This window comes from Heteronotia binoei, chromosome 14 (genome assembly GCF_032191835.1).
Source record: "Heteronotia binoei isolate CCM8104 ecotype False Entrance Well chromosome 14, APGP_CSIRO_Hbin_v1, whole genome shotgun sequence".
Lineage (NCBI taxonomy): Eukaryota > Metazoa > Chordata > Lepidosauria > Squamata > Gekkonidae > Heteronotia > Heteronotia binoei.
The window spans coordinates 47,461,448-47,488,247 of NC_083236.1; the positions used below are offsets into that span (position 1 = coordinate 47,461,448).

Consider the following 26,800-nt stretch of genomic DNA (forward strand, 5'->3'; position numbering starts at 1 on the left):
TCAGTCCCTGCGTGTCGCATTTGTAGTCTAGCCTTGTTGCTGCACTTACATGAAAGATCAGACTATATGCTATTGCATTACTTGAAATGTCTTGGATCATAACCTTCCTGAAAGCCAGTTGGCAATAAAAATGATAAAATGCGGCAATAAAAGCTGGGGAATAGAAAGTTCGTTGAAGGGTGGGGGAAAAATTAATGCAGATTTATTATAATTTATCTCAACAGGAAAATGGTCAACAACAGTGCTTGGGGAAGTGTTTGCACCGGACCCGGATGACTGGGACAATAAAACATTTGTCTCTGAAGGAAAAATGCACAAGTGAGGATTGTATTTGTGTCAAGCTCAGTAATATTTAATATTTATGCTCCTGTAATTATTTTCTTATGCTTCTTTGTGTGTGTGTTAGAGGCATAAAGCTGGGATTATTGTTTTGTACAGTCTTCTAAACTTGCATTTTGCATTTGTCGTTTGTTGGGAACAGTCTTGATCCATTGCTGTGCTGCCACAAACACATCACCATCGTTATTAATATTATTATTATTTGCCAGTGAACACTTGGGGGTGAAGCTGAATATCTTGCTTGCTGTTACCGAAGCTGTGAAGTAGAACTGATATAGACGCCACTCTCACAGTCGTTTCACATTTCATATGAGTGCTGTGGTGTTTCCCTTTGGTAAAGGGACATGATGAATGAACGTCCTTAAACACTTGTGTACATGGCCCAAGTGTTCCCCAACATGGTGCCCATTGGATACCATGGTGCCTGCTGATGTGTTTCTTAGGCTGACAGCAGATGACTGGTTCAGGGTGACTTCAAGCTACCCCAAAAAGAGCCGGCCAGAAATAGAGTGACCTGAAGCTTCTGGTAGGCACTTGGGAAAGGGGCGGGCCATGGACACCCAGGAAGCATCTGGAACGCTCGCATGTCCCATCTGTGGCTCCCCGGGTGCTCTCTAGGCACTTCCTGCCCTTCCAGATGGCTGGGGAGGCACCTTGGAGCCACTTCCGCAAAAAGGCACTGCTTTCACAGTGGTGCCTTTTCAAGCCCACTCCCACAAGCTGGGGGCAGGACGGGAATGGGAGCCAGATGTGCCCGTGTGGGTGCACTTTTTTGGAACACCTGCCTCCTGTCCCTGGGGCGGCTTTAAATGCCTGTCTGTTCTCAGCCTTAGTGACCACATGTTTCTTCCCCAGAGCATCTCTTTATCGAAACAAAGATCCACTTCTGGCTTTCATCTGCCTTATTGGAGCAGCAAGTGCTGCAAGAGTCCAGGAGACATCCCTTTTGTGTCTGCAGAAGCACCCTTTTGCAAAGAGCTGCCCTCAATGATCAGATGCTCCGTTTGCAACCACCAGGGCTTTTTTTTGCAGCAGGAACTCCTTTGCATATTATGCCACACACCCCTGATGTAGCTAATCTTCCAAGAGCTTACAGTAGGCCCTGTACTAAGAGCCCTGTAAGCTCTTGGAGGATTGGCTGCATAAGAAGGGTGTGGCCTAATATGCAAAGGAGTTACTGCTACAAAAAAGTCCTGGGAACCGCCCACCATTTTGGGGCATCTCCCAGCATCTTCATGATTGGAACTAGCACCTATGGCAGCCATTTTTGATTGGTCCACGCTACTGCCTGCTTTCAAAATTCCAGTAGTACCCACTAGGTCATCAAGGATGAGGAGCTCTGCTGTAGCCCAAACAAAAATCACAGACACTGGTATTTGTGTGCTAACAGCCCAGCAGTGTTGTTCACAGGGACGCTGTCCTGTATTCTGTGGGCTCAGAGCAGGAATCTCATTGTAATGCTCACCATTATAGTGAGGTTTTTAAACAGTAGGTAGATGGCCATCTGATAGTGCTGATTCTGTGAATTAGGCAGATCATGAGGAGAGCAGGAAGGGTTGCATCAGCGCTTAGTTCTTGTGGCCCCTTCTTATATGCCCAGGGAAATGCTGACCACCACTTTGGGGTCAGGAAGCAATTTCTCTCCAGTCCAGTTTGGGCAGGGATCCTGAAGGGGTTTTTTTGCCATCTTCTGGGTATGGAGCTGGGGGCACTGGGGGTGTCTGTGGGGGCGAGTATTTGTGAATTTCCTGCATTGTGCAGGGAATTGGACTACATGACCCTGGAGGCCCCTTTCCACTCTATGCATCTTCTTCGTGGTTTCTGTGCATCACACCATTGGGATTAGGTGCCAGCGCCGATCTCGATCGGTAAACTTGAAAGCTGCGGATTTCCGCGCCAATGCCTCAGTGCGCATGTCCAGAAGCCCCACTGCGCATGCCCATCGAGGCGGGTGCGGACATCCCGCCAGTTCTCTTCTGACCGCCGCTCAGATCAGTCGATCACTCTTCGCTCCAGTCGGTGAACTTTCACTTTTGCTAGTTTTTTCTGTGGGAGAGTGGGGAGGAAAGAACTGTTTCCCACCCTTTCCCCTCCCTTCATTAATATGGAAAGACGCTGGGGATTTTTAAAAAGGTGTACCAAGTGCGGGAGTAAAATCGCCCCACCAGACGGCCACGCACTGTGCCTACTTTGCCTTGGAGAACTTCACAGGACTGGTGGGTAATGGTACAGATAACTACAAAATATAATAGAGATAAAATTTCAGGATTCTCCAAGCATAATTTCGATTTTGACAAATTATTAATGTCGGGACCACGTAAAGTAATTAAGAGGGTATATAATTATATATTACAAATGAAGCTAGAGGACGAAGCGATCAAAGAAGTGATGATAAGATGGGCTAAAAATTTGGAGAAAAACATTACTTTAGAGCAATGGGCCCTTCTGTGGAAAAACAATTATAAAATAATTAAACCGATTAATTTTAGAGAAATTTTTTTTAAACTTTTCCACAGGTGGCACATTACGCCGGTTCAATTGAGTAAAATTAACCCTTCTCTGTCACCGAAATGTTGGAAGTGTGGAGTACGGACAGGCTCGTTTTTTCATCTGTGGTGGTCTTGTGAACTAACGAAAAAATATTGGGTCATGGTGCACAGACTATTAAGAGAGATATTAAAGGTGAATATACAACTTAAGTCAGAGATAATGCTACTTTCAGGTGTCCGAAGTGAAATTCCATGTGAAGACGAGCACATCACAGTTTATATTTTGACAGTGGCTAGAATACTTTTCGCTAAAGTTTGGAGACAGAAAGGTATCCCACAACAGGATGAATTAATTCAAAAAATATTAAATGTCGCCGAAATGGATATTTTGTCTAACTTGGTAAGAGGAATGTCAAAATGCGATGCCATTAAGAAATGGGAAAAATTCTATGTTTGGCTTGATAAAGAATGATTTAGAGGGAAGAATAGATAAAAACATTTGATGTTTATTGAAGTAATTATAGGCAATACAGGACGGTAAACGATATCGGTTTTTGTTGTATACCACAATCAACCTCCATTGGTCTATTTTGTTTTTGTAACTAAGTATATTTTGCAGTAAATATAACCTTTAAAAATAAAAAAATAAAATACAAAAAAAAATTAATATGGAAAGACGCTGGGGATTTTTAAAAAGGTGTACCAAGTGCGGGAGTAAAATCGCCCCACCAGACGGCCACGCACTGTGCCTACTTTGCCTTGGAGAACTTCACAGGACTGACTTGTGCATGCACTGTGCTAAATTCTCCAAGCAGACCAAGAAGAACAGATCAGCCCGCCTCGCAGCAGCCCTGATGAAACAGGCACTGTCCCCGCGAAGAATGCCTTCGTCAGCATCGACGGGCCACGCTCGAGCTGACCAACCGATCCTGACTACTGGATCGGCGGCTTCGAAAACAGTTGATGCCTATCGTTCCCCTTCTGACGCCGATGGCCCTCGTAAATGGGCGAACTCGGCTCCCAGGTCGGAGTCCTCTGTGCCTGCTACGAAGCACAAAGAAGATAAGGGGTCTCACTCAGAGAAGAAGAAGAAAACGGAAAAGCTGAAACACAGGAGCAAAACTGTTTCTTCATCCTCTCCGGCATCACCATTGGATCTGACGGCACCAATCATTCCCCCATTGAAACTCTTTGCTTCACCGAGCCGTCGGCTAAGCCATCTGATGCTCGCCTCTATGTCTGCACAGCTCGTAATGTCTTCGGATTCCGATCGTAACATCGATCTTATGCAGCGCTCCGGCATCGAAGGTAGTCCCTCCAATCCATCACAAACAGTGGCTAAAACACCTTGACTCCGAAGCCCTTCACCTCGAGGTCGATCGAAGAATCTCTGCTGAGCCAATCTCTGAGATATAGAGCCAGGGACGACTCTCCATCTCGCCTTCAGCCACCACCGATCCCATGGGATCAACGTCAGTGGCAGTACTTATACCTGGCATATCCAATGCACTCAGCTTTTCCTTGGCTTCCTCCACGCCCAGTGGACTGGGATCAATATTCAGAAGCCTCCTGTCGATCCTGAACCTCCTACAGACCTTCAAGGTGGGGTCCATCTGCCTCGCTTTCCAGACCACCCAACACTGACTCGAATCGACAGAATAGAGATTCTGTGCACCGAAGACCTATTGAACAGGTTCCCAAGAATATATCACCAAAACACATGTCAGTACCGACACCGCAGCTTTCAGATCATTCTGACTCTACTGAGGGCTCCCTGAGATTGGAGGAAAGGTCGATACCAGAGGATCCAGAAACATTTTCCTCACCAGAAGAACCTTCTCCCTCTCAGAAAGTGGCTGAGGAACAACCTGTTTCTCCTTCAGAGGATTTGAAATCTTATGGAGACCTGGTCAAACGTATGGCACAATCACTATCCCTACCTACGGTTTAACCACAACCCATCATTACAGACACCGTCTTTGACATTGTGCAAATGGACACCTCTACAGCTATAGCTCTGCCTCTGACAAGTGTTATGCTCCACACTGCTAAAACCTCTTGGGAAAAACCTGCTCCGACTCCTATCTCCTCCCGCAGATTGGATCACATGTACCGCATTTAAAAATCCAGTGCAGACTTTGTCTTCTCCCACCCCAAACTCAACTCTGTGGTGGTTTCTTCATCATCAAAAGTGAGAAAGACGCACTCTTCCCCCCCGACAAGGAGGGGAAGAAATTGGATAACTTGGGACGGTGATTCTATTCTGCTGGGACGCTGAGCATCAAAATTGCCAACTATTCAGCCTGCATGGGTCGTTACCAATATGCCCTTTGGGAGCAACTATCCAGCTTATTACCAGATCTCCCATATCTGTAATTAAGAAGATCCAAAGGGAAGGTATGACCCTAGCCAAGCAACAACTGAACTCATCCAAGCATTCTGGTGACATATGTGCTAAGACCTTAACTACAGCCATACCCTGAGACAACACTCTTGGCTTTGAGCTACGGCTTTCCAACCTGACACGCAGGCCTATGTGGAAGACTTACCTTTTGATGGCAATGGCATCTTTAGTTCTAACACCGATTCCGTTCTGCAAGAAATGGATAAAAGTATTAGAACCTCCAGAAACTTAGGAGTCCCTTTTTCATCAGGCCCCCAGAACAAACGCCCATGGACCAAACCATGGAATAAGAAGCCATACTCAAAACCGCCTATGGAACAACCGTAGCATCCCAAGAGTGCAGCACCTTTCTCCAAACCAAACTTTGGTTCAAAATCCAAATATTCTTTTACATCCTCCCAGTCATCATGCCAGAAGGGTCCTAGACAAGCTAAACAGGGGCTTTGACTGCTCTTCCCTCCCTGCCCCCCCTTTCTACCCACCTTCTTCAGACCACACCTGCCTTTTCCCATTCTTCCAGGCGTGGTCCAGTTTATAGGAGCCATACTGGACACTAGTTCCTGCAAGGCCTTCCTACCACCAAAGTGAGCAGACAACATAGTGTCTCTGGTCCAGGTTTGTCTACACAACCCTACAGTCATAGCACATAAGGTCCAACGTCTCCTGGGCCTCGTGATGTCTTCCACTTTGGTTCTTGTTTTTGCCAGTCTTCATATGCGGATTTTGCAACTGTGGTTCCTCAGACACTTCAGGTGCAATCTCGATTCCCTATCACGTCGAATGACCATTCCCTCGGATGTACTCTCCTCCCTCTCTTGGTGGCAACGACGTCATCATCTGCTGGAAGGAGCCCCTTTCCACAAACCACCCCCATCACTGTAACCACCGATGCATCCCTAAGGGGCTGGGGAGCACACATGAATGGCCTCTGTATGGGGGACAAGTGGCCCGAGCACCATGCGCACCACCACATAAACTTTTTAGAACTGTTGGCGATTCACCATGACATCCACTCTTTTCAGCCATTGGTTATGAACAGGACGGTGGACATTCTGACGGACAACATGATTGCTATGTCCTATATAAATAGACAAGGGGGCACAGTCTCTTGGAAACTGTGTCTACTAGCTCTGAACATATAGAAGACTTGCAAAGCAATGGGTTCCACCTTGATGGCGACGCACCTTCAGGGGGACAAGAATGTATATGGGGACCTCCTCAGTTGAGGGGGAGCATTCTTCCACGAATGGGAACTCAACTGGGAGTTCCTACAGCCCGTCTTCCTGGACTGGGGAACCCCGGAGATAGACGTGTTCGCCACTCGCAGCAACAGGAAATGCCAACTTTTCTGCTGCAGGGGAGGGGTGGACCCCCTGTCCATGGGAAACGGTCTTCTCCTTCCGTGGCATCAGCGTCATGCTTACCTATTTCCTCCCATTCCCTTAATCACCAGAGTGGTGCAGAAGATATCACAGGAGTGACAGAGGGGGATCCTTATCACTCCTGGGTGGCACAGGCAACACTGGTTCTCCCCAATGCTTTGCCTGTCCAGGGGACTCTTCCGTCAGCTTCCACTGGCCACGGATCTTCTCCTTACCCACCAGGGTCGGATGGTACATCACGATGTACCTCATCTGAAACTAACAGCATGGCACATACATTGAGTCAGTTATCTGACAGGGCTCAATACATCCTGAACAGCAGAAAGCCATCCACTTGCAAGTTGTATGCCTATAAATGGTTGAGATTTGTTCAGTTCGCTACTGCTGTTTCCCTCAATCTGCCTTCAGCAGGCTTATCTGTCATATTCGACTTTCTTCTCTCTCTGTTGGGCAAGGGTTTGTCCATCTCGTCCCTATGAGTGTATCTGGCGGCCATCTTGGCCAGCCACTCTCAGACTGATGGACACTCTGTCTTTACCCATCCTGATACAAAGAAATTTCTCAAGGGCTTTACTAGGCTGTATCCTCCTACCAGGCAACCTGCCCCGGCATGGGACCTCAGTTCTTTACATGCTCTCTGGGAAGCCTTTTGAGCCCATGGCGACTTGCTCCTTTCAACTCCTATCGTGGAAGATGGCCTTCCTGGTGGCGATTACATCCGCACGAAGGGTGGGTGAGCTTATAGTCCTACGGTGCAACGCTGCATACCTTCATTTCACCGATGAAGGTGTCTTGCTTCGTCCAGACATCACCTTCCTTCCCAAGGTGATTTCCACCTTTCACCTAAATGCTGACATTTATCTGCCTGTGTATTTTCCGAATCCAGCTAATGAGTCTGAACGGAGACTGCACTCCTTGTATGTTAAAAGAGCATTATCCTTCTACCTTCATTGGTCGAGTCCTTCTCAGAAGGACTCCAGACTTTTTGTTTCCTATGCTCCCACTACTTCAGGGCAACGAATCTTGTCCCAGAGACTCTCTAAATGGCTGACTGAGACCATAAGGTTTTGTTATCTATTGGGACAGAGACCTCTCCCAGGTCCTATCTGGGCCCACTCTACTCAGGCCATGTCTACATCTGCGGCCTTCATGAAGGGCGTCCCGCTCCAGGACATTTGCAAGGCTGCTACCTGGTCCTCCCCGCATACCTTTGTGAAGCACTATGCGCTGGACTTGCGTTTACATCAGTATACGTCAGTGGGCCGTGCTGTTCTACAGTCTCTTACCTGCTGAAGGACCGTTGCACCCTCCTCCAGGTAGGCTTTTCGGCTTGCTAATCTCCCATTGGTGTGATGCACAGAGACCACGAAGAGGATAAACAGGTTGCTTACCTGTAACTGATGATCTTCGAGTGGTCATCTGTGCAGTCACATTACCCGCCCTCCTTCCCCTCTGCTGCTGGTCCATTTGTTTGAGATCATGCTGCAGTCAGAAGGAACTGGCGGGATGTCCACTCCCGCCTCAGTGAGCATGCGCAGTGGGGCTTCTGGGCATGCGCACTGAGGCATGGGCGCAAAAATCCGCAGCTTTCAAGTTTACTGATCGAGATCAGTGCTGGCGCCTAATCTCAATGGTGTGACTGCACAGATGACCACTCGAAGATCATCAGTTACAGGTAAGCAACCTGTTTTTCATTGACACACAGATCCAGGTGGGCAGTTGTGTTGGTGTGAAGCAGTAGAACAAATTTTGAGTCCAGTGACACCTTTAAGACCAACAAAAGTTAATTCAAGGTACATAAGAACATAAGAGAAGCCATGTTGGATCAGGCCAACGGCCCATCCAGTCCAACACTCCCACAGTGACCAAAAAAGCCAGGTGCCATCAGGAGGTCCATCAGTGGGGCCAGGACACTAGAACAAGAAGTCCCACATATCTTCTCTGTAGAATGCATAAGTGTTACGTTATAGCTTAAAAATCTGTGCCCTCCCCCCAATATGAGCTTTCGTGTGCTGGCACACTTCCTCTGAGTTTGGAGGCTCCAGTGCCTATCCCAAGTTAGGAACTCCTTCTCTACCTTCCCTCTGCCCATCCCTGATTTATCTGACTTTTGCAGCTACTTTCTGTGCTCCAACTGGTGGTAGAAGTAGCTGTCAAGCAGGACAAAACAGTCTCCTCTCTGCTTTGCCTTTCTTGGCTCCTGTAAGCTGTTCTTGGGATAGCAGGTGCACCCTTGGAAATATAACTCCTCTCCCAGAGTGCTAGACATCCATTTGGTATAGGCTTCATGACAGGATTTCAGAATCAGAAGGCTCAGGATTGAGCTTGGAATGAAAGGTTATTTGCTAGGGGTTTTTTTTCTTTTGACAAAATAATTCTTGTTTGACCAAACTGAGCCCAGGGTTGTACTTTTTGAGTGTCCGCTGTGGTCTGCCAATGTAATGCCATGTCCTCATGGCGATCGCAGTTGCCACGTAAAGCCCGAAGGCAGTTTCACTCAAAGTCAAACAAAAATGTGTGTGAGTAAAACATCTTGAAGGTGGTTGTGTTGTGATTGAGGGATTGGAAATGTAAAATTTATGGTGGCTTTTCCAGTGAAAGACAGCATACAGGATACCAGATCATGTATTATTCCTATCATGTATGTATTTGTCATGAGGATATAACTTCTTTTCTTCCATGGTAGTGCTGTTCTTCCCTGAGAAAACAGTAGCATTATTATGGGGAGAGGAATTCAGGTTTTTTTCCTGAAAGTTACTAAAAAAAGGAAGAAGAGATACATAGTTTTCCCAGCCCCCTATCTATCGAATTGGGTAATTCCATCCCATAGAATGGCCTTTTCTATGGCCCGATGTAACATTTTTCCTTCTGCAGTCATAGAGGGTTGCTATAAAAAGGTGCCTATGGCTGAGTGTGTTTTTCTGTGTGGCACAGGTAATGTAGAAGCTATTGAACATACCCTGCTTGTGTGTAGTCTCTCTATAAAGAAATACGGGGAAATGAGTAAAGAGGAATTGAGAATTTCTTTTAACAGTGGTAGCTGGCCCTCGGTAAACTGTGGAGAGAAAATGGGAACAAAGTAGAATGCATTTTAATCTGCCTTGTATATTAATGAGGTCTTGTGGCTGAAAAAGTGTCCTGTCAGTCTAGTGTATTTTAATCTCACCTTTCTCCTGATAAGCTCAGAGTCCAGTCTTATCTTGTCCTCAAAACAGGCCTGTGAGTTCGATTAGGCCATGGGAGAGACTGACTGGTTCAGGGCAGGGCCATAGCCAGGATTTAAAGTTCAGAGGGGCACACGGACATAATTTTTGTTTGGAGGGGTCTGGGGGCCACCAATAACCCCCTCCCTGCAGCAAAATAATCCCCTCCCCACAGCTTTGCTATGTCCCACACCTGACAGTTGGGGTTCTCTGGTCAGATCCACGGTGGCGGCAGAGGCACAGGAAGTGCGATGCACAAGCCAGTCTCCTCAGGAAGGATGGAGGCTCTGCCTTTCAGCCACGGCCTCGCCTCCCCCTTGCCCTTGCATTCCTTCTGGAGCAGGGACTGAAGGCAGCCGGCAGCGTACTTGTTCAGAGTGATGGCAGCCAGCAGTGGTGAGTGACAGGGAACTCAAAGGAGAGGCCACAAAGGTGGAACAGGATTTTGATTGGAGGGGCCTGGACCCCCCAGGTTCCCTTGTAGCTATGGGCTTGGTCTAGGGTCACCCAAAGAGCATCATGGAAGCATGGTTATTTGCAGAGCTTTTTTTTGTAGCAGTAATGAGCCCTGTAATAAGAGCCCTGTAAGCTCTTGGAGGATTGACTACATAAGAGGGGTGTGGCCTATGATGTAAAGGAGTTCCTGCTACAAAAAAAGCCCTAGTTATTTGAACCCAGATCCTAATCCAGCACCATTACCATTACAGCGACTCTCAAGAATATTATCCTAAGACATTCTACAAGAAAGATTTGACACATGCAGAAATATAACCTCTGCTTTTTGGGATGAAGCATTTTAGTTCCTGAGGCTTTTATTGATTTGGTGTGTATATGTGTGTGTGTGCGTGTTTGCATTACGCTTCTAGATCTTTCAGGCTGAATCAAAGGACTGGCTCTCTGGTAATGGTGGATAATGCTCCTCAGGGAACATATGAGATGAGAATCAGGGTGTCAGATGGAATCTGGCCAGACGTTACGGCAACTGTGCAGATACACGTCAAAGAGTTGGGAAACGAAGCCATTCGGAATTCAGCCACGGTACGCCTGGCAGGTTAGTTTAACTCATCAGCTCTGCTTGATCGTTGCTGTACTTGGAGAACTCTTAAACTTTAGAGGTATTCTCAAGGGCCCAGACTACGCAGCTGTGCTGTTTGGCATAGATTTCCTTAAATTGCTTGGTTCTTCCCTTTTCTAATGTGGGTTTTTTCTGTTTTTGCTGAATTTATAAATAGTTATCACTTAGGGCTTTTTAAAAGTCATGATATGAATAGGAGTATGGAATGAGACTAAGAGCAAGCAGGAAGCAATGTTTCTATAGGGAAAGGACCTCTGCATGCATGCATGTATGCACACGCATGCACATATACATAGACCCTTTTCAAACTGCCTTTGTATTCCATTTTTGTAACTGATTGCTAATGGATTTTTTTTCTGTCATTTCAAATAGACCTGTCAGTAACTGGCTGTTAGTGGAATTTATTTACCTGTTCGTACAAACTCACTTGTGTCGGTTTAGCAAAGCTTGGTTGAGCTGCTTTTGAGGGAAACTGCTATTTTCCATTTTCAACCCCTTCATTGCACTTCTGAATTGCTGTGATATGCTGTTTTAAATGTCTATAGCTTCCCTATAATATCACTTTTCCCCTGCCCTTTTTCACCACACAATCTTTGTCAGATTTTTTTAATGATCTAAGGTGAGCACTGCAATGCTCATCTCAATGGTGCTGCTATAGCACCATTGCTATAGCGTTATAGTGCTCAATTTAGAACATTTTTTTTTAAAGTCCAAGAAAGATTGTGCGGTGAAAAAGGGCAGGGAAAAAAAAGCAGCTCTGTTTGAAATGACCATAGCGCTTCATAGACATCTCATTAATGGAAGGAAATTCCCTGTATGAACCACCCCCGTTCCTGTATTGCTTTACCTGAAATCAGGTAACATCCAATTTAGAATGGTAATGTGAAAAGGACTTACAATGTGTGCAAGAAGGAAGGTTTCCTTCTCAAGACTTCCATTTGGGCTGAGTACAGAACATTCCACGTTTTACTTCTGGAAGACCTGTTCATAGTATCTCTGAATTCCAAGCACCTAGTGGGGTTTACCCATCTGTTCATTTTTTAAAAGCTTTGTAACTGTGAGGAACGTTACAAACCTTTTTTTTTTTTTTAAAATGTTGAAATATTTAAGATGGTCTCCTAGGTTTCACATTTCTGTGATTTGCAGCTGAATGGAATGGAGGCTCCTCAACATTCCTGGAAAATGTAATGAATGATTTTCTGCTATTGTTGGGCCATTTCATACATTATTTTTATGGTGTATACCTAAGACTATATGAGATGTTTGTTAATTCTGTCTATCTATGTACCTATTGGGGTTTTTTTGGTAGAAAAACCCCAGCAGGAACTCATTTGCATTCATGTCTGTCTGTCTGTCTGTCTGTCTGTCTATCTAATCTTTATCACCATATTTGCTAGCCAGTGTATTATAAAGGGATGCTTGACAGGAAACCTGGTGCTAGCATCTGGTGTTGGCATGATGGTGAATCTGCTTAAGTCCACTATCTGTGAGGGGACCCATTATCAACCAGAGACTCTTCACCCTTCTGCTTCCATGAAGAAAGGGAGATTTTCCCCAAGTCTTCTGCATTGTCTCCTGGACCACTGTTCCTTGGTGGGAGAGATACCCCGTGGGCAGTGGGTTTTATGTACACCTGCACACAACAGTGTGGCATGCTTTACAGAGGATAGGCCCTGTAGGGCATCTTTTCTAGTCCTCCCTGCAACTAGAGTCAACCTTGTTGGCCATGGCAGCTTGCTGAAAATATAGTTGGTGGTAAAACAGCATGGCCCTGACAACCCAGATCTTGAAAGCTAAGCAGGGTCAGTCTTGGTAGCTACTTGGAAGTGAGACCCTCAAGGAAGTCCAGTGTTGCTATGCAGAAGCAAGTAGTAGCAAACCACCTGTATTTGTCACTTGTCTTGAAAACCCCATGGGGGGGTACCCATAAGTCGGCTGTGACTTGGTGGCACTTTCTACAACCAAAATGTCATGAAAGTGTGAAATGGCCCCTTCAGCTAAATTTGAGCAAAAGCAGTTAATTGCACGGCTCTCAAGATATTCATGGCGATCATTGCTTTTTCTCTTAAAACATTTCTCCCTATCAGACATGACTGCAGAAGAATTCATCAGGAAAGATGAGTTTGGAGAAAGCAGACACGACAAGTTGAAGGACCTGCTAGCAGGAGTCCTCTCGATCCCTCGTGATAATGTCCTTGTTTTTAGTGTGATGGATGTGGATGGAAGACAGACAGATGTGAGGCTTGCAGTTCACAATGGCTCTTCCTATTACAGGCCAGAGAAATTGCATGGGCAGATGGCTGCTTTTAAAAACAAGGTGAGGATGCATCCCTGCTCTTGAATCGGGTTGGTGTGGTATTGGTTGTATACAAGTACTTCTGAGAATGCAAAATGCAACTACTTTTATCCAGAGAAATCTTAACTGAAGCCGGTGGATTGTTTAGGATTAGGGCAGATGTTTTGTGGATTTCAGTTTTGTGAACTGTAGGAAATAGAGTTTGAAAAATGTACAGTCTTTCCCTTTCTTCTGGGACAGTTATTTGAGATAGGAAGTTGGGTAGTAGCGAATAACTTAAATGGGCTTTGCTTATAGACTCTAGGTCTGACTGAACGTCTTGGCTTCGGGGGAAAATATCTGTCTCCCCAGCGACGACAGGCTTAGAGATCTTTCAAGGCTTTTCCCTTTCCTTACCAAGCACAGCTTTTTTTTTTCTTCCTTGAGTCTTCTTGAGTGGTCTGGTTTTGCAAATGATTTCTTGCAGAGCGTTTGCTCTCTTCTTTGTGTCATGCTGCATTTGCAATGTACGAGTTGCATGCAGAAACCAAGGAGCAGAGGTTATGCTGGAGAAGTGTACTGAACAATGTTGGTGTCTTTTACGTTCTCAGGGCAGGTCAAAGCATGAAATATGTGATAGAAATCAGACTAGCACCTTTTCAGGGCAGTCCTATGCAGAGTTATCTCGCTGTAAGCCCATCGACTTCAGTGGATTTAGAAGGGTGCCCCTCTGTTGAGGATTACACGATTCATTAGGACCAACGAGGTTAACACCAAGCGTCGTGCAAGCTGTATTTGTGTGTCATTTTGGCCCTAATAAAAGTTATTGTATCAGTTTTGTTCTTTTTAGGGATTGTGCATGGACCAATGTGGCCGCACAGCTTTTTCCCCCCTGCCTTCATATGATACCATCGGAAAGGGTGGCATCAGATTTGCTGTCGTTGGCTGTCTCTATACATCATTGGATATTGTGCTCTCGAAACACCATTGCAATAATTCTCAAAGGGAGTTTCCAGGGTAGGCAGGACAATCCAATTGCATATAATTACCGTAGCATCATTAATCTTTTGCCACGTGGACTTTTAAAGGAAAGGAGCTATATTGGAATTCTTTTGCATACTCGTTAAAATACCTGCTAGGCATGATGGATAGCTGCTTCCTCCCTACCAGAGGCAGAGTGCCTCTTTATATCAGTTGCTGAGGAGAATGGATGGAAGCAATGGTGGAATTCTAGCAGGGGCTCCTTTGTATATTAGGCCACGGACCCCTGATGTAGCCAGTCCTCCAAGAGCTTACAAAGAAGAGCCTTGTAAGCTCTTGGAAGATTGGCTACATCAGGGGGTGTGGCCTAATATGGAAAGGAGCTCCTGCTAGAATTCCAACCCTGGATGGGAGGATGCTGTCGCAGTCATCCCTCTTGCAGGCTCCCTAAGCTTGGTGGCCACTGTGTGAACAAGATGCTGAACATGATGGGCCTTAGGAGTCTGATTCTGCATAGCTCTTCCTCATCTGAGAGCTAGTTTGGCATAGTGGCTAATTGCGTGGACTCTAATTTGGGAGATCTAGGGTTGATTCCCCCACTCCTCCACTTGCAGCTGCTAGAATGGCCTTGGATCAGCCATAGCTCTTGCAGGAATTGTCCTTGAAAGGGCAGCTGCTGTGAGAGCTCTCTCTGCCCCACCCACCTCACAAGGTGTCTGTTGTGGGGGAGGAAGATAAAAGAGATTGTGAGATGCTCTGAGTCTCTGATTTAGAGAGAAGGGTGTGGTATAAATCTGTCTTCTTCTTTCTTCCTCTTCTTCTTCTTCTCTCTCAGCCCCACCTACCTCACATCAGGGTGTCTGTTTTGGGGAAAAAAGAAGAAGATTTATACCCTGCCCTTCTCTCTGAATCAGAGTCTCAGAGTGGCTTACGATCTCCTTTATCTTCTTCCCCCACAATAGACATCCTGGGAGGTACGTGGGGCTGAGAGAGCTCTCCCAGAAGCTGCCCTTTCAAGGACAGCTCTGCAAGAGCTATGGCTAACCCAAGGCCATTCCAGCAGCTGCAAATGGAGGAGTGGGGAATCAAACCCAATTCTTCCAGGTTAAGAGTCCATGCACTTAACCACCACACGAAACCAGCTCTTAGGAAAGGTGATCATAAGCCGCTCCAAGACTCCTTCAGGTAGTGAAGGGTGGGGTATAAAACCAAACCTTCCTCCTTCTTATATTCTCGCCTGGCCCACATCAGGAAATCAGGGTAAGATATTAAATGAGCATTGGTGTTGCTCACTGTGATAGACCTTGTCATTAATGAGAACTTAAGACAACAGAGATCTGATTGGGTTGGGTCTTTGCTAAAGGAGCATTTGCGTTGTTTTGTCCAACTGCATTTTCCCTCTAGATCCAATTGGCTTTAGGAGTCAACATTTCTCAGATTGATGTGGATGAATGCCACACGACAGACTGTGGTGGGAGCAGTGGCTGTGCCAACTACATCACAGTGAGTGACATCCCCACAGTGACGGACACAGGAAGTGTCTCCCTTGTCTCCATGACAACCAGCGTCCATGCTATCTGCACATGCGCAGCCAGAGAGAGAGTTCATCGGTCATGTAGCTCCTACGCCCACAACCCTTGTCTCAATGGAGGAACTTGCATTGACATGCTGCATGGTTACAGGTAAGAAAGACCTACACTTCATAAATTTTCTCTTTTAAGTTTCAATTCCAACCATCGTGCCATCAAATAACATGATACATGCGCCTCTAAAGAGGTTGTTTCCATTGCATCTAAAACTTGGTTTCAATGCCATTTTGTATTCTCTCATGTTTTGTTTTAGGTGCCAGTGTTTGGCTTCATTCCATGGACCGGATTGCCAGCAAACGAAACACAGTTTCCATGGAAATGGCTACGCGTGGTTCCGTCCCATCAGGCCTTGCTTTGAGAACTTCCTGTCCCTGGAGTTTGTTACTGATGGTCCAAATGGGCTTCTGCTCTACAATGGCCCTTTGTCAGAGAAGGGGCCTGAGAATTCAGAGCACTTCATTGCAATAGGTATTGTATACGTTAAACGCAATATTAACAGCTTTTTGACTGTTGTGGAAGACAAGGGTCAGGTATTGTTTGGTAAGCCAAATGGTGTTGTCCAGGGGTGGAATTCTAGTGGGAGATCCTTTGCATATTAGGCCACACTCCCAAGGCTCTTTTTTGTAAGCTCTAGGAGGATTGGCTACATCAGGGGTGTGTGGCCTAATATACAAAGGAGCTCCTGCTAGAATTCCACCCCTGGTGTTGTCCATTATCATAGCAGTTTAGCTCATTCAGGTGGGCAGGTATTACTGTTTGTGTCAGTATGGTATCAAGACATTTGCATGGACAGAGATAACCTCAAGGGTGAAAGCAGACAGGATAGCAGAAGCAAACTTAGGAGGTTGGTAGCTCTGCATTGTTCCTCTGCCTGTCTGGATTTTGTTTGAAGAACTGGGGATTGGGAGACTATCATGCATTACTCAGAACATCAGCTCTCGTATAAGAAAGGGAAGAAACAGACAATTCTTGGTTGTGATGTTATATTTTGAAAATGTATGTATGCCAAGGTGTTCATTCATGCCAATGGAGGGACGAGCTGTGTGCATTTCCGCCATAGCTTCTGAGGAAGGGGCGGGGCTTGGAGCAGTGTTCCCACCTGAAAATGCAGTGCTCCCAAAGCACTCCCTCACCACACTCACTTGCCCATGAAGAAGGCAGGCAGGCAGGGCAGAATGTCCCACCGTGGCACCTGACTGCACTTGTGCCAGGGTGGCGAGGGAGGAGCTTGCTTCTTGGCTCACATGTGACCCTGGCACAGGAACAGTGAGGTGCCAGGGCGAGCTATTCTGCCATGCCTGCCTGCCTGTCTCCTTTGTGCCAGGAGCTCCCATGGCACAGACAGAGAGGGAGAGAGCTCGCCCGCTGCCCTGCTGCCTGCTCTTCCCCGTAGGTGGCCAATTGGATCACGAAGGAGGTGGAGGGGGCATTATTTCCAGTGACTCTGAGTACCTGCCGCAGGAAAAGCAGATCTTTTCTATTCTCTGTGACGATTAGTCACAGCAAAAGTCTGTCTTCCTTGCTGCAGGCAAATTAATTTGCTTCGCTTAATTGAATTATGTGGCTGTGATGAATTGCCCTATCAGGCTCCCCAGTGCCCCTCCTCTCCCCCAGTTCCTGGCCACAGGGCTTTCATTAGGTGTGCATGGTTGAGATCTCTTTACTCAAATGAAAAACTTTTATAGGGGTGCAACCCTGAGGTGCGTGTCTGCAAAACGCTCCAATATTTCAGGAAGCCAGAGGTTGACTTTTGAGTCTGCTTCCTCCTCTGCAGCTGTGGGCTGAATGACGACACTGGGAGTCTCAAACCTCTTTTGAGCACCTTTGGAGTTTTGAGAGGAGGTGGCGAAGGCCACCCAAAAGTGCTGCTAGAGGAGGTGGGGCCAAACGGAATGCCTCGAGTGCCTCAGAATGCTTGAGATCCTTTAAGCAGAGGTGCTGGGGATTGAACGGGGGGCTTTCTGCGTGCCAAAGCATGTGATGTGAAGAAGATATTGGATTTATATCCCGCCCTATACTCTGAGTCTCAGAGTGGTCACAATCTCCTTTACCTTCCCCCCCTCGCCTAAAACAGACACCCTGTGATGTAGGTGGGGCTGAGAGAGCTTTCACAGATCTGTCCTTTCAAGGACAACTCTGCGAGAGCTATGGCTAACCCAAGGCCGTTCCAGTGGTTGCAAGTGGAGGAGTGGGGAATCAAACCTGGTTCTCCCAGATAAGAGTCCGTGCACTTAACCACTACACCAAACTGGCTCAGAGCCACACCATGTCCCTTCCCTTGAATATAGGGTTTGAGAATATAACAGCTTGCCTAAGAATACATTGCAAGTTGGTAGCAGAGCTATGTGAGCCGCCCTGAGCCTGCTTCGGTGGGGAGGGCGGGATATAAATTAAAATTATTATTAACTTTTGGTCTTCCCAGGCCACAGTATTGTAGCGACTTTTAGCCACTGTGTTTCTCCAGTTCTCTAAGATGTAGATCTACATTGAAGTTTTGGGGGTTTTTTTTTGGCAGAATCCATGCTGTATAACAGTGGTGGCCAGACTGCAGCGTGGCTCTTTCACACATATGGTGTGGCTCTCAAAGAGCCCGCTGCCCCATCAGTCAGCTTGGAGAAGGCATTTCGTTCATTAAATCTCTTCTCCAAGCAAAGCTAGCTGGCGGCTTGGAGAATGCATTTAAAGTTGCTTTCTTTCCACCTCCCCATCTTCCTTCCTCCCTCCCTCATCTGACGTTCATGTCTTGCAGCTCTCAAACATCTGACATTTATTCTATGCAAGTTTGGCCACCCCTGCTGTACAAGTTCCACATAATCAAAATTTATTTTTATCTGTGCTGCATTCTCTTGGGCTGTTTTCTGAAGAACTAAACATTTTTTTTTTAATGCACATGGACAAAGTTGTGAAAAAATTTGCATTCTTCAGCCTTGGATTTGCATAATGTACCCTTATTGCTAGGTTTCCCTTGATACAGAGTTTGGATTTTTCTCAGTGCCAAATTGGGCATTGTTAGTCTGGAACGGTACCAGCATAGGTCCTTGTTCTCATGGTTATGGCAGTGATTTTTTTTTATAAAGAAAGGAAAGCAAATGTGTATCATATTCTTGGTGGGTAGCTTTAGCGCCTTCCAGTTGGAGTGTCTTGAGTCCTTCTTGGAGCTGGTATAGTCAAAGAGAAAACAAAGCAGCCAGTTCTATCAAAAAGATCCCAGTGGGAAACATCTATTGCTTCAAGTTTTTCAAATACGTTGGAGGCAGGTATTACATGATTAATGAAGTCCTACTTGCATGTTATTTTTATGTGGCTCAGTGAGAACAGAAAGTTGTCTTCTAAAAAGGTTTTCTCTCCCCAGGCTGCCTTCCCTGAACACTCCCCAAAAGTGCTTTAAAAAACAGGGGGAGAAAAGATAAACTATTTTGAGTTGTTGAATTAATGTAATTCTGCTGTATTAATACAGAAGAAATCAAGTGAAAAATTACTGTTGCAGAGTGCTGTCTCTTATTTCCAGCATATTTTGATGTAAAGTGTGTGTAGGTTGTGATGGAATTTCATTTTATATTGGATCAAATCACCTGTCTGCCTGAGCTTTGGGACCGATTGACGAAGGCTTCCTGCAGTGACTAGTGGAAGGCCCCTTGGAGCTGGTGCTCATGATCTCCTTCCCCAGGAAGTGAAATTAAAATGTTGTGATGTCATTTCCAGCAAAAAACCTTCAGGGTCAACAAACAGGGCACAGAGACCAAGGCCTTCCTCGATGTTGCCTCCTAGCATTGGTTATCAGAGGTTTACTGCCTCTGGAGGCGGAGGTTCCTTTTACTCATCTTTTACTCACCGCTGATGGACCTCTCCTCCAAGAATCTTTGTGACCCACTTTTAAAGCCTTCTGTGTTTGGGGCTGTCACTGCTTCCACTGGCAGTGAACGCTCACAGTTTAGTCACTAACTTACTGAACAACAGGAACTTTCTTGCCGCAGCTTAAGGTATCTAGTGGCAATAGTGAGAATTGGCCTCGGGGAAGAGGAGCTTAAGGGCATATTCTGAGGTGAACTTCCACCCAGGCCCCTTAAAGGCCTCCTGCCTTCAGCCTGTGGTGGTTTTAGAGGGGGACAGGAACAGGTTCATCAGTATGACTTCAACATCTCGCGCTGAGGGAATGAGTGCAACAGAAGTCCTTGACAGCCGCTCGAGGGCCAGAATGGAGAACAGAACAAGCTCACGCTGCTTGCTTCCTTAATCTGTTGTGAGGGCTGGAGCTCTCTGTTCAAGATGGAAAGTGCTAGAAGTGGGTTTATCCAGACTTGACTCCAGGGAGTGAGTTCTGGGGACAGTCACCACCATTGGAGCTTCTTTGATTGAACAGCTGAGTCAGTTGCTGAGGAGTGCAACTGCCACTATGTGATGTGAGCACTTCTTGGCTGTGACAAACAGGGCGTTGCAGGTGTGCCCAGAATTCGATCCATGGAAGTTGTGAACTTGGGTGGAAATGGTAGGGAACAAGGAAGGGAAATCATCTCTATTCATCCTCTCCTTTTCTCTCCCTTCCTCTCCAGAGTTTTTCATTGGTCCCGGTTTATATCATACGTTGTGATGTTTATATATGTATTTTTAAAGCGTATTCAACTTTTCTCTCTGGGAGGGAAGGGAGAGGACTCAAAGTGCCTAACACAGAGGCGGGGAGGGGGTGAAATCCCAAACCATACAAAAAAAGGAGGAGAGGCTTCTAATGATTGAGCAGATCCAGGGGTGGAATTCTAGCACGAGCTTCTTTGCATGTTAGGCCACACACCCCTGATGTGGCCAGTCTTCCAGGAGTTTATAAGGCTCTTTTTTGTAAGCTCTTAGAGGATTGGCTACATCAGGGGTGTGTGGCCTAATATGCAAAGGAGCTCCTGCTAGAATTCCACCTCTGAGCAGATCTTCTGTCTCCATTGGCTGAACAGAAGCCCAGGCTTAAGAGCCCTTTGACTCACAATTCTGGGCACACCCCAGCCTGTGTTAAGAGAGAGAAACAAACTCCGTGAGATGTTATTCAGCTGTATGAACTAACAGGCTCTTTCCTGTTTCCCCCCTTCACAATTACATCATTTGGCATTAAATATTCACTCTCTTTTTTGTAGAACTAGGTTCATATGCTCAAGTTTGCGTGAAAGGTGAGAGCCAATGTGGAGTAGTGGTTAAGAGTGACGAACTCTAATCTGGAGAACCGGGTTCAATTCTGCACTCTTCCACATGAAGCCAGCTAGGTGACCTTGGGTCAGTCACAGCTCTTTCAGATATCTGTCAGCCCAAAAAAGTAAGTCTAGCTTGCCACCTAGTGGTGCGTAACACTAAAAGAGCTAGAATTTCAGGCTGCCATACAACCTTAGAATCTCCTGGCTATACTACACACACAGCCATAAGGTAATGATTATATAGCTATAAAGGCTTTTGATAAGGTTTTGCATAATATTCTTGTTGACAAATTGATTAAATGTGGTTTACTGTTAAGTGGATCTGTAACTGACTGACAGATTGCACTCGAAGAGTGCATGTGAATGGTTCGTCATCCTCTTGGAGAGGAGTGACAAGTGGAGTGCCTCAAGGATCTGTCCTGGGACCTGTTTTGTTCAACATCTTTATAAATGATTTGAATGAAGGAATAGAGGGAATGCTTATTAAATTTGCAGATGATACTAAATTGGGAGGGGTTGCAAATACAGTAGAAGACAGAAACAGGATCCAGGATGATCTTGACAGGCTGGAAAACTGGGCTAAAACCAATAAAATGAATTTTAACAAGGATAAATATAAAGTTGTGCATTTAGGTAGGAAAAATCCAATGCATGGCTATAGGATGGGGGAGACTTGTCTTAGTTGTGGTATGTGCGAAAAGGATCTAGGGGTTTTAGTGGACCATACGCTGAATATGAGTCAGCAGTGTGATGTGGTAGCTAAAAAGGCCATTGCAATTTTGGGCTGTATCAACAGAAGTGATGTTATCACTTTACTCTGCTCTGGTTAGAGCTCACCTAGAGTATTGTGTTTAGTTTTGGGCACCACAATTTAAGAAGGATATAGACAAGCTGGAACATGTCCGGAGGAGGGCAATGGAGATGGTGAAGGGTCTGGAAACCACGTCCTATGAGGAAAGGTTGAAGAAACTGGGTATGTTTAGTCAGGAGAGGAGATGATTGAGAAGTGATATGAACACCATCTTCAAATACTTGAAGGGCTGTGATATGGAGGAATATGTGGAGTTGTTTTCTGTTGCCCTAGAAGGTTGGACCAGACCCAATGGGTTGAAATGAAATCAATTGCCCTTTCATCACACCCCCTCCAGCCTATAAATAGCAGCTCTCCAGCAGCCCTGGCCACACTCAATGCACAGCAGCCAAGAAGGTCTGAGCGCCTGCTCCGGCTGCAACGCCACTGAGGATGTTCTCCGCAGCTGAGAACGAAACGTCTGGAAGGAAAACTTTCTCCAGTAGAACACGGCACTTGAGCCCGAAAGATTCTACAAACCCTAATGATGTTACCAGCCATGAAAACCTGAAATCTTTGAAATCAAAAGAGTTTCCTACTAAATATTAGGAAGAACTTCCTGACAGTTAGAGCAGTTCTTCAGTAGAACAGGCTTTCTCAGGAGGTGGTGGGCCCCCCTTCTTTGGAGGTTTTTAAACAGAGGCTAGGTGGCCATCTGATAGCAATGCAGATTGTGTGAACTTAGGCAGAACTTAGGGGTGAGGTATGAACTTGGGGTGGGGGAGGTATTTGTGATTTTCCTGCATTGTGCAGTGGGTTGGACTAGATGACCCTGGAGGTCCCTTCCAATTCTGTGATTCTAAAATAAACTCTGTGCTTTTTCTTTCACAATCATCTCCAGAACTTTCCTGTGGCATTCCAGTCCTGAAATTAAACTACGGCTTGGGCCCAGTGGAGTTGCATTTGCCTAGCTATGTGAACATCACGGACAAGAAGTGGCATCGCCTCGAAGTGAGAAGCGGCAGGCAGGTCAGTTACTCTCACAGTGCCTGTCATGGTTTTGTCCCAGGGTGGCTTTGACCAACCCACTTCCATCACAGCAGGAGGGTGAGATTCTTCCTGCAGCCACCGACTGCCGCAGTCAACAGCAGCAGGATGAGGAGCCACTGAGGAGGATCCAGGAGGGGAGGGATGGTGGCTCAGTGGTAGAGCATCTGCTTGGGAAGCAGAAGGACCCAGGTTCAATCCCTGGCATCTCCAACTAAAAAGGGACCAGGCAAGTAGCCGTGAGAAACCTCAGCTTGAGATCCTGGAGAGCCGGTGCCAGTCTGAGTAGACAATACTGACTTTGATGGACCGAGGGTCTGATTCAGTAGAAGGCAGCTTCATATGACCCAATGTGAGAGGTGGGAAGATGGCTGGAGCCACGGCAGGAAGTGACACAGCAGCCGGTGGGTGGGTGGCAGGAGATGCTCCTGCAGAGAGGAAGGCTGAGGAGACAGCTGGCAAGCCTGGTCTGGCAGGGAATGAGCCAGCCTCCTGGCTGAGGCCCAGTGCATGCTGGGGAGACTGTGGAGCACAAAAGGATAGGCCCTGTCCTTCCCAGGCCAGACCAGTTCTATTGCACCAACCCTTGAGGGTGCAAGGAGGAGCGGAGATCTGAAGCAGGAGTCTCCAGCTGGTATTTCATTGGCTGGAGGCTTTGCCAGTTGGGAGGTTTGGCTGGAGGCTTTGCCACCTTAGAGGAAGATGGAATGGAGAAGCCTGAGGATGCTCCTCCCACAAGTGGAATAAGAGAAGGTCCCAGAGGCAGAGCCAGGTCATGTCCCATGTCAAAAGTCAGTTTGGTGTAGTAGTTAAGTGTGTGGACTCTTATCTGGGAGAACCGGGTTTGATAACCCACTCCCCCACTTGCAGCTGCTGGAATGGCCTTGGGTTAGTCATAACCATAGCTCTCGCAGGAGTTGTCCTTGAAAGGGCAGCTTCTGGGAGAGCTCTCTCAGCCCCACCTACCTCACAAGGTGTCTGTTGTGGGGGAGGAAGGTAAAGGAGATTGTGAGCCACTCTGAGACTCTGAGATTTGGAGTGGAGGGTGGGGTATAAATCCAATATCATCATCATCACCACCACCACCACCTCCTCCTCCAGGAACTAGGAGAGGGAACTGGGTAAAGGTGATCCTGCCCCTCTCAATATTTGCTTTTCTAAGGCTTTCCTGAAAGCCTGCCTAGAGAAAGGAACCCCAGAGGGCACAGCAACCCCAGCCTCAGCCTCAGAACTCCTGGAAGCAGGCAAGTGCCTTGACACACACAGTTGTGCTGTCATTCACTGTTTACATATGACTATTGGAAAGGGGGGGGGGAGTGATGATATACTGTGATATATTTGATATTTGGACTGTTTATTGTATGGTACCTGCTGTTGTCCAATTCCATATGTGAGTTCTATTGCTTTGCTAATGGTTATGTATTGTGCTGGGTTTTTAAAAATCGCATTAGTCCTTAAGTTTGTAATCCACCTTCAGTCTCAGTGAGAAAAAGTGGGCTGTAAATGAGGTTAGTAAAGTAAATTGGAGCAACTTAATTTTTTTCAATACATGCAGGCTGAATGTGGTTTACTTTATATTAATTCACTTCATTTTACACCTCACTTTTCTTCCCTATGGGGACCTAAAGCATTTTATACCATTGTCCTCTCCTCCGTTTTATTCTCCTCCATTTTATCCTCAGAACAGCCCTTTGGGGGGACATAAATGCACTGTTTATGAACAGCTGGTTATGCTCTTGATAAGCTTGATACCTGTTGGGGATGAACTGAATAGGTCAAGGAGGGTATAGCTGTGAATATGTTACACACACACCAGCTTAACTGGGGTGGCTTTCTGTGGTGAAGGAATGACCTATTTGTTGCAACAACCTATTTGTTCACAACCCAGTTTTGAACTCTTTTGAACAATGAGGAAAAACAACACAGAAATATAGTAAATACATAAAAAGAAGAAGATTTACCCTGGCCCCCATAATAGCATACAAAAACTACGCACTTCCCTTCTCTGGAAGATTTGTCTGTTCCTCTCCATCAGTAGCCCTGTTGATACGTTACAGTGAACACATGTACATCCTGCATTTATGTGCACAAATCAGTTTGTAAATAAAAACCAATGCATATTTTCTTTACAAATGGAACTAGGGACCAATGGCTACATCAGGGGTGGCCAACTTGCTTAACGTAAGAGCCACATAAAATAAATGTCAGATGTTTGAGAGCTGTGAAGGAAGGAAGGAAGGAAGGAAGGAAGGAAGGAAGGAAGGAAGGAAGGAAGATGGGGGAGGGAGAGGTGGAAAGAAAGCAACTTTAAATACATTCTCCAAGCTGCTGGCTGCCTTGGCTTGGAAAAATTATATAAAGAGATAAATATCTTTTACAAGCTGGCCAATGTGGTGGTGGGAGAGCTGCACAATTTGTGTGAAAGAGTCACATGCGGCTCCTGAACCTCAGTTTGGCCACCCCTGAGCTAGATAAATGAGCAGTTTCAGTCATACATTGAGCTGTACATGCTCTGAAAATAGCATGAGAATTAATCATTGCATGTGTTAAAAAATATCAAGTGAACACTGTACACGGATTGTACATACATTGATTTACTGTAAATTGTGAACAGCGCTATTGTCTTCTGTTGGTGGGTGAAGACTTTTATGTTTTGTTTGGTGTTCCTTCAGTGACCCTGCTAGCTGCTGTTCTGTTTAACTGTCATGTGTTCAACTGTTTTGTTTAATCGTTGCTTTTAATTGCTTTATAGAAATGTGTTTTTAAATGTTGTTGTAATTGCCACCCTGGGGGCCCTTGTTTTTGTGGGAAAACAGCATAAGCATGTTTTAAATAAATAAACGTGGTTTAGTGGCGCCCAAATGGAACTTGCTTCATATGACAGGTGGACACAACTGGTCAGGAAAGAAAAAACACTGTGGAGTAGAACTGTCAAACAATTATTCAGCTTCGTCGCTGGTGCTGTGATATAATTTTCAGAAAAATGGGATTCCAATCATAAGAAGTGATTGATAACGGAAATAATGGATTTTTGTATAGTTTTGTGCCTTTAGTTATGCGTGCAGACTCTTACCTGGGAGAACTGGGTTTGATTCCCCACTCCTCCACTTGCACCTGCTGGAATGGCCTTCGGTCAGCCATAGCTCTCGCAGGAGTTGTCCTTGAAAGGGCAGCTGCTGTGAGAGCCTCTCAGCCCCACCTACCTCATAGGGTGTCTGTTGTGGGGAGAGAAGATATAGGAGATTGTAAGCCGCTCTGAGTCTCTGATTCAGAAAGAAGAGCGGGGTATAAATCTGCAGTCTTCTTCTTCTGCTTGGAAAACTGTTTTGTGAACTGCTTATTGAGCACTGCGCAGCTTGTGAATTTCTTCCAGGGACACTTGGCAACTAGAATGCCTACAATTTGACTAGAAGGATTTTTTGATAGTTTTGATGCCTTTGTTTTACCTGGAAAATTATTTTGTGAACTGCTTATTGGAATTTGTGCTGCTTGGGATTCTTGTTGTTTTGCATATACTGTACCTTTAAATAAGCCGTCGTGCTTTAGTATCATGTTGTGCCTGGCTCTTGCCGTGAGCCATTGTTAATAATATAACAAATACATATATGAATGCTTGTATGCACATTTTTTATGTTTGAATAATTGTTTGACGGTTCTATTCCCCAGTGGTTTTTCTTTCCTGACTGGTATTCACACTGGGGGATCCCTTTATTTGGTTTGTCAGGTGCACACAACTCCTCACAGTTGCGAGTAGCTGGGTGGTTCCACTGGAGAGCTTGTCTCAGCTCATACCTTGGTTTCAACAGTCTTCCCAGTTTTCCCGAGCTATGCCTAATTCCCCCGTTTGTTCACATACTTTGTGTTGCTGTCACTCAGGCCTTTCTTTGAGCAGGAATGCACAGGAACGCAGTTCCAGCTGGCTTGGTGACAGGGGTGTGTGGCCTAATATGCAAATGAGTCCCTACTGGGCTGTTATGTAGAAAAAGCCCAGCAGGAACTCATTTGCATTGTGTGAAACAATGATGATGGCAGGATGTGTGGCCTAATATGCAAAT

At 45.9% G+C, this 26,800-nt stretch overlaps 1 protein-coding gene across 1 annotated transcript in view; it reads left to right on the forward strand.

The window, feature by feature from the left end:
• Nucleotides 1-26,800, forward strand: part of LOC132582446 (neural-cadherin-like) — a 165,350-nt gene that overhangs the window by 109,676 nt on the left and 28,874 nt on the right. The window contains exons 19-24 of the mRNA XM_060254019.1: nt 225-318; nt 10,684-10,868; nt 12,980-13,209; nt 15,553-15,830; nt 15,991-16,205; nt 22,600-22,727. Coding sequence (XP_060110002.1) covers nt 225-318; nt 10,684-10,868; nt 12,980-13,209; nt 15,553-15,830; nt 15,991-16,205; nt 22,600-22,727 — 1,130 coding nt within the window. The remainder of the gene's footprint in view (nt 1-224; nt 319-10,683; nt 10,869-12,979; nt 13,210-15,552; nt 15,831-15,990; nt 16,206-22,599; nt 22,728-26,800) is intronic.